Below are 12,482 nucleotides of genomic sequence, written 5' to 3' on the forward strand. Positions count from 1 at the left end.
TAGGACAATATTTGGCTGAGATACAACTATTTGAAAATCTGAAATCTGATGGTGCAAAAAAATCAAAATATTGAGAAAATCGCCTTTAAAGTTGTCCAAATGAAGTTCTTAGCAATGCATATTACTAATCAAAAATGAAGTTTTGATATATTTACGGTACAAAATTTACAAAATACTTAATATACTAATGATTTTTGCCATAAAAGAAAAATTGATAATTTTGACCCATACAATGTACTTTTGGCTATTGTTACAAATATACCCCAGCGACTTAAGACTGGTTTTGTGGTCCAGGGTCACAGATCTGTTTTGAGCTTTATTGGGATATAAAGGTTAGAACATTTAATGATCTATGAGCGATTTCTTTGTAACTAATTATATAAAATTATATTACCAGTGCACCATAATTTTACAAATAAAATTATTTATTTGAGCATTTATTTATCTTTCATTTATCATTTTATTTATCAAGATATCGTATCCTGCAGGTTCTTCTAGTGGACAAAATTAACATTACATCCATCACCTTTCAGTTGAAATGGCTGAAATCCCTTTATGGTGCCCAACAGAATCCAGCTGCCTCTCCTGTCCTTTGAATATGATACAAGAGCACAAATATTTCATTCATTAAATCTTCTATGGGTGATTTCTGGATAGATAATATTATTTTTATTACTGATGCTTAAGTCTTATTTCCTCCTCTACCCATGTTAAACCTAGTATAATGGCAATTATTTCTATAGAATATATTGATATTTTAGATGTTTGTCTTTTTGACATTTCTACACATAATTCTGGAATATACACCTTATCCAACTGAATCTTTTGATCCATCTGTATATATGTGTACTTTCAGTTTTGTGCAAATTTTCCCTGAATATGCTCCTTTGCATTTTATTATTAGATTATTACATTTTATTTTGTTCATTGTTGTCATGCATTATGATATATATATATATATATATATATAATTCCAAAACTATTATTCAAAATATTTTCACTTTTTATGTTCATTTTGTCATGCATTGATAAATATTTTATATTAAATTATTATTATTATTGAAAATATTTTTATGTCTGGTGAGAGTCAAATCTTTTTCTTATTATTTTTTTCTAATGTGAGTCTGATCTGGGGGAGGAGCCTCACTCTGACATGTCCCGCCCAAACTTTACAATCCTTTAGTCTGTTTCCTGTGTGTGTGAGGTATGAGACTGCTGCTGCTGCTGTATCATTCTGAACTACTGAACAAGACCTGCTCTCACCTCAAACACACTCGGTACAACCGCTGTTATTTTGTTTTGTGTGCCATTTCAGAAACATTCTTCATATGCCTACAGGACTGTTAAGGTGTACTGTAACCTGGAGTGTAACTCAAGACATCAGGAAAAGGTGAGCATATAAACATTTACTTCATAAACACACAATTCTAGGAAGAGCTTTAGGAGCATGTGTTAAGGTGAGTAACAGCTTTTTTTTTTCACTTTTCTTTATTTTCACGGCCATGAAATCTCACAACACTTCAATAGTCATAGATTCTGGAAGTTAATATTGTGTTTGTATATATGTATATATATATATATATATATATATATATATATAGCAAATCTATAATACAGTGATCAATCTTTGTCTACAAAGCTTGATCGTCTTCTCTTGACTCTGGAAGATGATCTGAGTCTTACCAGAATGTGTACTTAGCAAGTCTCTGCTTGCATCTTAACAGGGTTTCAAACCTTCACGCTGTGATGACAGAGATTCTCTGGAAAAGGCTGGTTGCACTCCACTCGGCATAGAAAACCCTCGAGGAACGGTCACCATCGACAAGAACAAACCCGTCACAAACCGTAAAATTGATGGAGGACAGAATCTGAGGCCTGATGAGATCACCCAGATTCAGCCACAGAAACTCACTCTGAACCTCCGATCAGGTACTGGACCCTATCTGTGAACAACAAAAACATCACTGGATGTGTCTGAATGTGTTGTGAGATATAAATCAAGTTCATCTAAAATGTAATTTCTTCATTTACTCACCCATATGTTTTTCCAAACCTGTATGTATTATTTCCTTCATGGACCACAGAAGGATTTCCGAAGAACATATTTGCCACACTTTTCAATATAATGAAAGTGAATAAGGACTGAGGATGCTTGTGAAGGGGAAAAAAATGAACAAAAAAAGTAATAGTAATTACCATAAAAGTACTATAAATGTGGGCATTAAAGACTCGTTATGTCATATTCCAAATCTTCTAAATCTATACATTAGATTTGTAAAAGAAATCGGCCAATATTTATTCACTGAAAACCTTGACATGCGCTCTCATTGCCATTCACAGGAAAATCAACAAGAGTCTGACTAATAAACGAATCATTTTTTGAGTTGATCCTTTTCAATTAATCAGCTGATGTAGTTCACCGAGCTGGCCTGAAAGTCTTGTTCACGAATGGATTCGGTTCTCGAGTTCACCCACTGACTGACCGGGAAAATTATCGGTGACTGAACTCAAATTTCTGTTCGTCAAACAAAGCTATTGTACGACTAAATATTTGTAATGTATTGCACAAGTCGAATCGATATGTTGCTTTTTTTGTTTTGATTTTGGAGCTTGACAGCCCCTTGACAGTCCTCATTCCCTTTCATTATGTAACCAGAATAAAAATGTAAAAAAACCTTTTGTGTTCTGCATAAGCAAGAAAAAATTCATAAAGGTCTGCAATGACGTGGGTGAGTCAATTTTTTACTATTAAGTTGACTATTCCTTTATTAGTTAACATAGTGATAGAAGTCTGATCACCTAGAAAATAAGTTTAGCAGACTGGTCATAGCATTCATGGCATATTTTTTCACCCTACAGATGAATCACAGAAGTTTACTCTCAAGTTCAAGAGGGCAGAGGATTATCCCATCGATCTGTACTTCCTGATGGACCTCAGCGACTCCATGCGAAGTAATCTTGAAAATGTCAAGAACCTGGGAACCGAACTTGCCAGGGCGATGCAGCACATCACAAAAGACCTGCGGATAGGTTAGGAGAACACATGCTCACATCCACACCTGCATACGCTTTTATTGTTAAATGATCTGCTAACTCTTGTTTGCAGGTTTTGGTTCATTTTTGGAGAAACTGGTTATGCCTTACATTCTGATGACACCGAAGTATCTGAAGAACCCATGTTTTCCAAATGACTGCTCCGCGCCCTTCAGCTACAAAAATGTCCTGAACTTGACCGACGATGGTGCATTGTTCACCCAAGAGGTCAGCCAGCAGAAAACCTCTGGAAACCTGGACTCTCCCGAGGCAGGATTTGATGCAATCATGCAAGCTGCTGTCTGCACAGTGAGTAGAGCTGAACATTCCATAAATGCCAGAGAACTATGGGCAAAGTCTCCAATACAAGTTTGCACATGCAGTGTTGTACTTGCCCTGCGAATGGCTGCGCCCACAGCTACTTTCTTTTTGCTCCAATAAAATAGTTTTTCTAATGGAAAATGCTCCAAATGTAGAAATTCAGAAGTTTAACTCAGATTTTCTTATAATGTATACATACTTCATCATTATCTTCATATACTGGTTCTGACTGTCACCCGAGGGTTGTGATTTAATTTTAAAACACTAAGCGTGTAGTCAGTGTGTGATTGAGCCTTTGTAAAATCAGAAACACACTCAATATCTCATTGAGTCCTAGGGAGCAGCATGCAACAAGTTTGGACAAAATCTGACCATTTGAAGCTGTGTTCTATCTGCTGTGTTTTGATTGTATTTCAGGAAGTGATCGGCTGGAGGAATGTTACTCGCCTCCTTGTGTTCTCCACGGATGCTGGATTCCATTTTGCTGGAGATGGAAAACTGGGTGGCATTGTTCGACCAAATGATGGGAAATGCCATCTGGAGAATAATATGTACACCATGAGCAACTACTTTGTAAGTATGTGTTTTATAGATAGATAGATAGATAGATAGATATTCAGACAGTCAGAGAGACCACTGGAAATGTCAGAATGTGTCTTTGATTTCAGTTGTTTTTAACAGGACTACCCCACCATCTCTCAGGTGGTAGACACACTGAGTGACAACAACATTCAGACCATCTTTGCTGTGACACAGCAATTCAGAGATCTTTATCAGGTGTGTGCAATATGTGTATTATATCTTCTCCACATTGTAACAAGATCATGTTCATCATCTCATAATATAAACATCAGCTTTAACTCCGATTGTAGTCTTTATTGACTCATAATGTGTGTGTGTGTGTGTGTGTGTGTGTGTGTGTGCAATAGGAGCTGTCTGCACTAATCCCTAAATCAGCAGTGGGGACACTGTCTACCAACTCTTCCAATGTCATCCAGCTCATCATTGATGCATATAATGTGAGTTTAAGTAATTTATATAATGTCTCTGTCAGTAATGGTTGGCTGTGGTCAGCTCTAGTTCTTTTTAGGGTTGAAAGGAAGTGAAGCTAAAACCACTGTTACTCTTTTCTTGTTTGCAAAGGATTCTACTTTACAGCAGTTCCCACGCATAATGGTTGTTTATAATCTTAAATATGTACTCAGTCATTTGAATGATCAGAAAATGGTAAGAAGCTTATTGCTCAGTCGGATCAACAGTTCTGCGACCAGTAAATTTAGAAGTTTAAAGGCACAGTGCACCAAAAAATGAAAATTCTGTCATCATTTATTCACCCTCATGTCGTTGCAAACTTTTTTGTGTTTCTTTCTTCTGTGAAGCACAAAAGAAGATATTTTGAAGTATTGAATTTTAAAACATCTTCTTTTGTATCCCACAGAATTAAAAACAAGTCATACAGGTTTAAAATGTTATGAAGGTAAGTAAATGATGACAGAATTTGAGTGAACTATGCCTTTAAAAGTAGTATTTGAATGACTGTTTGCCAAGCACTAATATACTCTTTGTTTAATTGTGCCAATCAGTCTTTGTCCTCAGAGGTCATTCTGGAGAACAGCAAGCTACCTGCTGGTGTATCCATCTCCTACATCTCCCACTGCAAGAATGGAGTGAGCGAAAAAGGAGAAAATGGGCGAAAGTGCTCCAACATCTCCATTGGGGATGAGGTGAGAGAGTGAACTTCTGAACATCTGCACTTGTCCGTGCATGTAGAGTGACTCCCTTTTGATAGCTGTGGCTGAAGCTTAGTGCACAAGTTGGTATATGGTATCAAATATGGTATATGCAAAATTCCAGCTCATGCCCATTGATCAATGATATTCTAGTGTGCATACATCTAGGACACATACCAGTTCAGACTGTAGCAGCACTGAGCAACACCCAATGAAATTGCGAAAGGAAAGACTGGAAGAGGAGGGCGAGGTGTTGGAAACAAAAACATATATATGTAATTAAAACTAGTTCCAACTAGTTATTTTTATTTTCAGTTCTGTGCAAATCAGCGCAAAGCAATCTCCATGTTGCACTTCTTCAGTGCAGATAAACTGATGGAGTATATGCAAGTTTTATATGAAGTACTGCATCCTAAAATAGCACATTGTAGAAAAAAGGTTACATTTATTTGTAAAAACTGGCAGCTGTGATTGCCAGAAATTCTCCATAAAAATAAGGTGAGAATGTTTCAAAAATTATCAGATGGCATGTTTGTGTCTGTACATTTTACAACATAAAATTGTATGAAATCTAAGAGTTCTGATAACTCATTAGGGTTTGCAGTGCATTTGACATCAAAATAATGAAATAAGATAAATTATAACACAAAACAAACTAATGCACAATTATATCAAATCTAGTCATGTGTTGATGTACAATTAAGTTTTATTGTAGTGTTTTAAAGCTTTGTAAAAATTCATAATGTTTTTTACAGTACACGACTCTTTAGTGAATCTCTAAATATGTACAAAGAGCTTCTTATTTGTAGTGTACACAATGCTAGTGCCTTAGAATTCAAAACAATGTGTTGTACCTCATAGGTGATGTTTGATATAGAAATCACAGCTAAGGGCTGTCCGTCTAAAGATAAATCAGAGACTATAAGGATCAACCCGCTGGGCTTCAGCGAGAAGGTGGAGATCGTCCTCAACTTCATCTGCGAATGTGAGTGTCATAAAGATGGAATCCCAAACAGTCCGGAGTGTAGCGGCAGCCATGGCACTCTGGAGTGTGGAGTATGCAGGTTTGAGAGGCTGTTAATCTCATATGCAAATGCAGATAATATGACAATTATCCTGATTCAACGTTATCTCTTATATCAGATGTAATGAAGGCCGGTTAGGCAGATTATGTGAGTGCAGCCAAGATGAGTTCCTAACAGACGATCTGGACGCAAACTGCCGCAAGGATAACGAGACGGACATCTGCAGCAACAATGGAGAATGTGTCTGTGGAACGTGTGAGTGCAAGAAAAGAGAAAATCCAGAGGAGATATACAGCGGACAGTTCTGCGAGTGTGACAACTTCAGCTGTGACCGCTCCAACAACAAGCTCTGCGGAGGTACAACCCATTGAGAATTTGCACTTCTGTCTTTTGCTGTATTTTATTGTTGTGAATGAATTCTGCCATTTAGATATTTGTTCTGGAAAACAAGACAAAAATACTTGTTACTGAGGCATCCTTTTCCCCACAGGTCATGGTCGATGCGAGTGCAAAAAGTGTATCTGTGATGCTAACTACAAAGGAAGTGCTTGCGACTGCTCTTTGGACACCTCAAACTGTGTGGCCAGTAACAAGCTGATCTGTAACGGTCGGGGCACCTGCGAGTGCGGTGTGTGTAAATGTACCGACAAAAAATTTGAAGGTTCAACCTGTGAAATCTGCCCAACCTGCTCCAGAATTTGCAATCAACACAAGTGAGTTATTGGCTGAATACTAATGAGGTTAGACTAACAAAGCTAACCCAGTAGGTTGAACTACTGGCTTGTAGTCAGTTTTGTATCTGAATAAACAGTGCAATCGGTGCAATCATGAAATGATTTAATCTCAGCTAGCAGTACTAAATACATTCCTCTGTGTTTTGCCTCAAAGGGACTGTGTTGAGTGCCAACAATTTGGCATGGGTAGCAAGAAACATACATGTGAGAAAGACTGCAGATCCTTCAATATTACAGCAGTGAAGACTAAGGAGGAACTTCCTCAGCCGAATGACCAGCCCATCAATCAATGCAAAGAGCGCGACGTTGACGACTGCTGGTTCTTCTTCACCTACACTACCAAAAACGATGACAACATTGATGTCTTTGTGGCTGAAAAAAAGGGTAAAAATGATAAAAATGATAAATGATGAAAAACTTACCACGTACCAGTATGACGTTTTTTTTTGTGCAAATATTAAATACAATAATGAGTGTCTACTTAAGCACTGGACACTGAAGTTTTAAAGTAAACCTGATTGATTTGACTATTTAAAGTCACCCGTCACTCACATGAAATTGCAGCAATTAGCAAAGAAAACGATCCAATGGATAAACATTAACGATATTAACGTCCACACCAGCGGACGATATTGTCTGTTTATTCTAAGCGCACGCTCGTCTGCCGCTTTAAATTCTTGAGCTCGTTTTAGCAGGATGGCTTCTGATTGGCTGTCAATGTTTTTTTATCGTTCATCAGCTGGAAAAAAATCGTTCTGAAAATGATTCCAGCGATATCGTTTCTCTGTGCCTTTATCGTTATAGCTGTGGTGTGGACTCTGCTATTCTTTAATATTGAGAACGATTTTTAGAACTATATCTTTATCGTTATCTTTATAGTTATCGTCCTTGGTGTGAATGGGCCTTAAAACCAAGTCCCACCCTACATTTTTTCTTATTCGAGAAGCAGTTTCACTTGGATATGCATCACAATAGTGAAGAAAAGACGATTGCAACTTCTGTTTCATGTCATCTTTCTTAATTTATAGTTATTGAGTTATAGTTATTATATAACTAGTTTACAAGTTTTACATTGTTTCCCATAATGCTTTGTGCCTGTATCCACAGAGTGTCCCTCTGGCCCTGATATCATCCCCATTGTAGCTGGTGTGGTCGCAGGAATCGTTCTGATTGGTTTAGCACTTCTGCTCATCTGGAAGCTGCTCATGATTATTCATGACCGCAGAGAGTTCGCCAAGTTCGAGAAAGAGAAGATGAATGCCAGATGGGACACAGTATGCATCTCTTTATTAGTATTTCTATTTTAATATTGCAAATAAATGCATTTTAAGGGCTGTACATGCTATGGAAAACATATTGGGATAATAATACCTGCTGTTCTGTTTAGGGTGACAACCCCATCTACAAGAGTGCTGTGACAACTGTGATGAACCCCAAATATGAGGGAAATTGATGGATCTTCAGGATGACTTGCAGCAGTAGTTCTCAACTGGTCTTTGCTTCATCGCCCAGATTTTACATTGGTGACCTAATACAGTATCATAAACTGTATTTAATGTAATCTGGGACATATTATGACTTTGGACAAAAACACCTACTCTGATGCCAACAACAATTTTATCATCCCTTTCAAATTTTGATAAACTATTTATTTTTGCGGTTTTAGTGTTTGCCTTCTGTCCATTACCCAGTCAAATGCATTTTTGGGTCCCAGACTGCCAGTTGAGAACTGATTTGTAAGATAGTTTCCCATTGCTTAATTATATTTCTTTTCTATTTTGTAATGTTTATATGTAAATATTAAACTCCTCATTTCCTGCGAGATTATGGTTTTCCAGAGCACAAGAAGTCACAACAAGATTCACCAATGATTATTATTTTCGAATACTTTCTATAAAGCCAATAAAACATGTAGTCATTCTTGAGACATGGGACAAAACAGGTCCAGCAAGGGTAACTGCTATTAGGTTTAAAAATAAAAATATATTCAATTTTAAATGTCATGAGGGATTAATAATAGAATGTATTTAATACAATTATCACCTTCAATTTAATTTTCTCATTATTATACCAAATCTATGTTTCTTAATGTCCTCTCACTACATCTAAAACTGTGTGTCCACAGAGAAGGGTTCAATCATTCATATGCAGAAATTATTTGAAATATTTAGATAATTTTATTCTCCTGAAGCAGGATCCATTAGCATCTAGCATCAACAGAATACTTAATTGGTATTGTGAAAGAGATGCCAACTTTGTCACCACCATAAGATTTTGTGTTCCAATGATATATCATAATACTTATATGTGACTCTTGAATAAAAGCTGTATAAACAATAACATACTCACTGTTTGTTGTTTGTTTTAATACAGTAATTGATTGATTCAATGTATTTTATAGTTAAAATGACTACAAATTCAGGTTTTCGTCACCACCGTCAGATGTGTCAACTCCGTCAGTTCTGTCACCTCCGTCAGATGAATATTTTGATAATATTTCATTATGATATTTTATATTAGTTGTAGAATTGTTGGTCCCATGTGAAAGTGTAATCTGTCTGCTAACACGAGAATGTGTTTTGAAATGTTAAAAACATCTTGAATGCTGTTAAAGATAAAGTTGAAATTATATTACACAGTCCAAGGTAAAAAAGCACATTTTGTTAAAAAAGAGAAAAGTTGGGAGGTTGTATCAAAGCATAGCTCAGTAGCTTGGTACATATAAGATACATAAATGTAGTTTCATTTGTCTGAGTACGTTTTATTTTTTCAATTTTGCACCCTGTTTTGTCCCACTTCTCAACAATGATTAAATACATTCTTGACAGTCTGGTTGTGTGGGTGACATTTTTTTCTGCATAGCCAGTGGCTGTTTGTATTTGGGGGAGGGGCATTCTCATTCTAGAGAGCATTTGATTGGACAAAAGTCTGTGTAGTGCAAGATGAGTCATCAATGTTTTTGTTTTCCCAATTCCCAAAACTGTAAATTGTGAATGCATATATCTGCTGAAAGTGAATTTTGAAGAGTTGTTCACACCATGAATGATAGCTACACTCTCAAGTAAAAATGTACGAGAACTGTCAGTGATACCTTTTTAAAAGGTACACCTTTACACCTAATTTACCCCTAAAGGATGCATACAAGTACCTTAATATTAGCACCTAAAATGTACATATCAGTACCCAAATAGTACATATTTGTACAAAAACTTACCACCTCAGTGACAGCTTTTGTACCTTTTTTTCTGACTAAAGTTTTAACAATCACACTAAGGCTTTTGTTTTTCGGCTGCTAGTGTTCTTGTTTTGCCTGCTACCACAAACGGCGTAGTATTTACAGTTGTATTCAGTAAGCGAAAACGGGTCAAAATGATCCGAAGACAATAGAAGGGGTTAAATGTATTTTTTCAGTAATTAGTTCTGCCACAGCATCTCTTTATGCTGCTACTTAGATCATATGCCTGAAGCTTCCCACAGGTGATTGGTGCCACTCACTGACCAATCAGGCGGCGTCTCGCTGCCATTGCAAAGTTATTAACCCTGTGGCAGTCTCGGACTGTTCCCGGGGTCTGCTTACAGCCTTAATCTGACGCAAATAACTCCTTCATTTCCCTGCCGGATCTCTTAACGGGGTTGCGTTGTCTTCATTTAACCGAGGAGATCCTCTCATCGCTGTGTCGAACGGAAGGCAAAGGCGAGAGAGGGCGCACGCGAAAGAGACAGTATGTCTGACGACTGTGCCGTTTGTTTGCCAAACACCACCTTGATGCGTTAAACAGTTACGCCGTCTGAAACACTGAAATGTGGCAAATCCAGGACAGACCCGTGGAGATCTCTGGATCTAGAGCTGGTAAGTCTCGACTATCTGTCTGCCTCCCGTTTAAAGTGGATTGATCGATTAATGTCGTTTTGATAACATAAAGGCTTGCTGAATGAGCGAGTCCAACTGAACTTGGCAGGCGAGCGTCAGCATATTCCCAACATCATGTCACATAAGCCCGGAAAATAAACTCAACATACCTTCCTAAACAAGCTCTGTCTTGACAACGGCACACTTTGATAAAATGTCGGAATTGTATGATTGCTCGCGAGCTGTTTGAAGGATTAAACAAAGCCGAAGGTGCACTTTTCGCGCAGGTTAAATATCTGCAGAAGGCTTTGACTGCGGATGGCCGCATCATCTCCGCACATTAACTGCGAGTCTACGTGTCATCCTCTTTAAAAGCTTGCCTCGACTCGTTTTTTGTCCTGTCAGATATTTTTTTCCGTGGTTAGCCGAAATAGGAGCAGCTTTTATATGCTCTTCCGCTCCGTGAGCTTCGTTGTTCGTTTACGTAGAATCCGGACTGGAGTTACATAACTGTGAACGGTCAAACGGATTTGCGCGAAGCGAGCGAAAATGCGTTATTGTTCAGTGTTTTAACATGGTGGCGCTATTGCAGATTTGCTTTTTATTAATTCGAGGTAGGAAACAACAGGGAGCAGTGATATACCCCTTTGTTGGTACAAGAAAGCTGTGTGCATTTGCCCTTATGTCATAATTTGGCTGTTGTCCTAGAGATATGGCAACATCTTCACCCTTGAGGTCAAGAGTATGGTCATGGTCATTGCTCATGTTTGTTTATGTCAATGTGTGTGACAGGGATGGACGATGCCGGACGGATTGTTACCCCTCTGGAGGGTCAGACGGGTACGGCGGTGTGGGTCTTCTGGGAGCGGAGGTAAAACCACACTTGCACTAGATCGTATCTTGGGTGCTTTATCTTTGCATATTATAAAATCCCTACATAAACACATGTGATTTCATCATATGTTCTTGTTGCATTGCTTTTTTATAGTTGCACACTGTCAAATCTGTATATTTTTGTTGCTTAATGTATTGTGGTCTTGTTATGATGTAAGTGCATTGATGTACGAAGGAGAAAGTATATACGAATGCTTTAGCAGACAGAAGGGGAATGGTGAATGTTTTTGCAGTGAAACGTGATCTTGTGGGCATCTCATTACCGCCATGAGGCACTTGTCTCTTTGCTTCTAGTGGGAATAGTGTTTGAGATTGTGCTGCAACATCACTAAGATCCTTTTCAAGGGAAATTATGGCTTTGTTGTCGTCTTTGGTAGGAATTTACAAAAGGTTCACGTGTTTGATACAAGCTGCAATGCTTCCCTGATGTTCCTGTGAAAATAAAGTCAAGTGAGCTTTGTCATTCTGCCATATGTGGGGACATATAAAGGAACAAAATGTTGCGCCTCACAGGACCATAGTGCTGTATATAAATATACATATACCTAACCTATTGGTAGAAGTAAGGTTACATTTTATGCAGCTGTCAAATCATTGTATAAGAAGTACTTGATTAAAGGAATGTTGCTAGTTAAGTAGGTTACTCTGAAGTGACATGATGTAATGAATTAGGTCTCATGAATTAGGTCAGTAACAAACCAGACGTTCACCTAAAAAAGTAATCTCAATTCAGAAGGATGATTGAATAACTTCATACGTCAAATATGACTTTACTTTAAATCATAAAAATATTTCTAACTTTTACAGTTCTTTTTTTAAATTATTTTTTTTAGCTTTTTTTCTTGGCCAATATCCACTGCATTTTTTTAACTGGGTGAAGAATATTTTTAAAGCA

At 37.5% G+C, this 12,482-nt stretch overlaps 1 protein-coding gene and 1 long non-coding RNA gene across 2 annotated transcripts; both read left to right on the forward strand.

Annotated features, from left to right (window-relative positions):
* Positions 1-1,064: 1,064 nt before the first annotated feature.
* On the forward strand, positions 1,065-1,393 carry LOC107659818 (uncharacterized). Its single transcript, XR_001630959.1, has 2 exons — positions 1,065-1,204; positions 1,316-1,393. It is a non-coding gene; the product is annotated as an uncharacterized LOC107659818 (long non-coding RNA).
* A 109-nt stretch (positions 1,394-1,502) lies between these two features.
* Positions 1,503-8,815, forward strand: LOC107660233 (integrin beta-1-like). The gene is made up of 14 exons (XM_016449504.1): positions 1,503-1,526; positions 1,725-1,929; positions 2,860-3,030; positions 3,107-3,342; positions 3,772-3,927; positions 4,036-4,131; positions 4,284-4,373; positions 4,938-5,078; positions 5,946-6,148; positions 6,228-6,466; positions 6,600-6,822; positions 6,998-7,227; positions 7,951-8,117; positions 8,231-8,815. The coding sequence occupies exons 1-14, from the start codon at positions 1,503-1,505 to the stop codon at positions 8,294-8,296; spliced, it is 2,247 nt and encodes a 748-aa protein (XP_016304990.1). The 3' UTR covers positions 8,297-8,815.
* The last annotated feature ends 3,667 nt before the right edge of the window (positions 8,816-12,482 follow it).

This window comes from Sinocyclocheilus anshuiensis, unplaced genomic scaffold (genome assembly GCF_001515605.1).
Source record: "Sinocyclocheilus anshuiensis isolate Anshui unplaced genomic scaffold, SAMN03320099.WGS_v1.1 scaffold850, whole genome shotgun sequence".
Lineage (NCBI taxonomy): Eukaryota > Metazoa > Chordata > Actinopteri > Cypriniformes > Cyprinidae > Sinocyclocheilus > Sinocyclocheilus anshuiensis.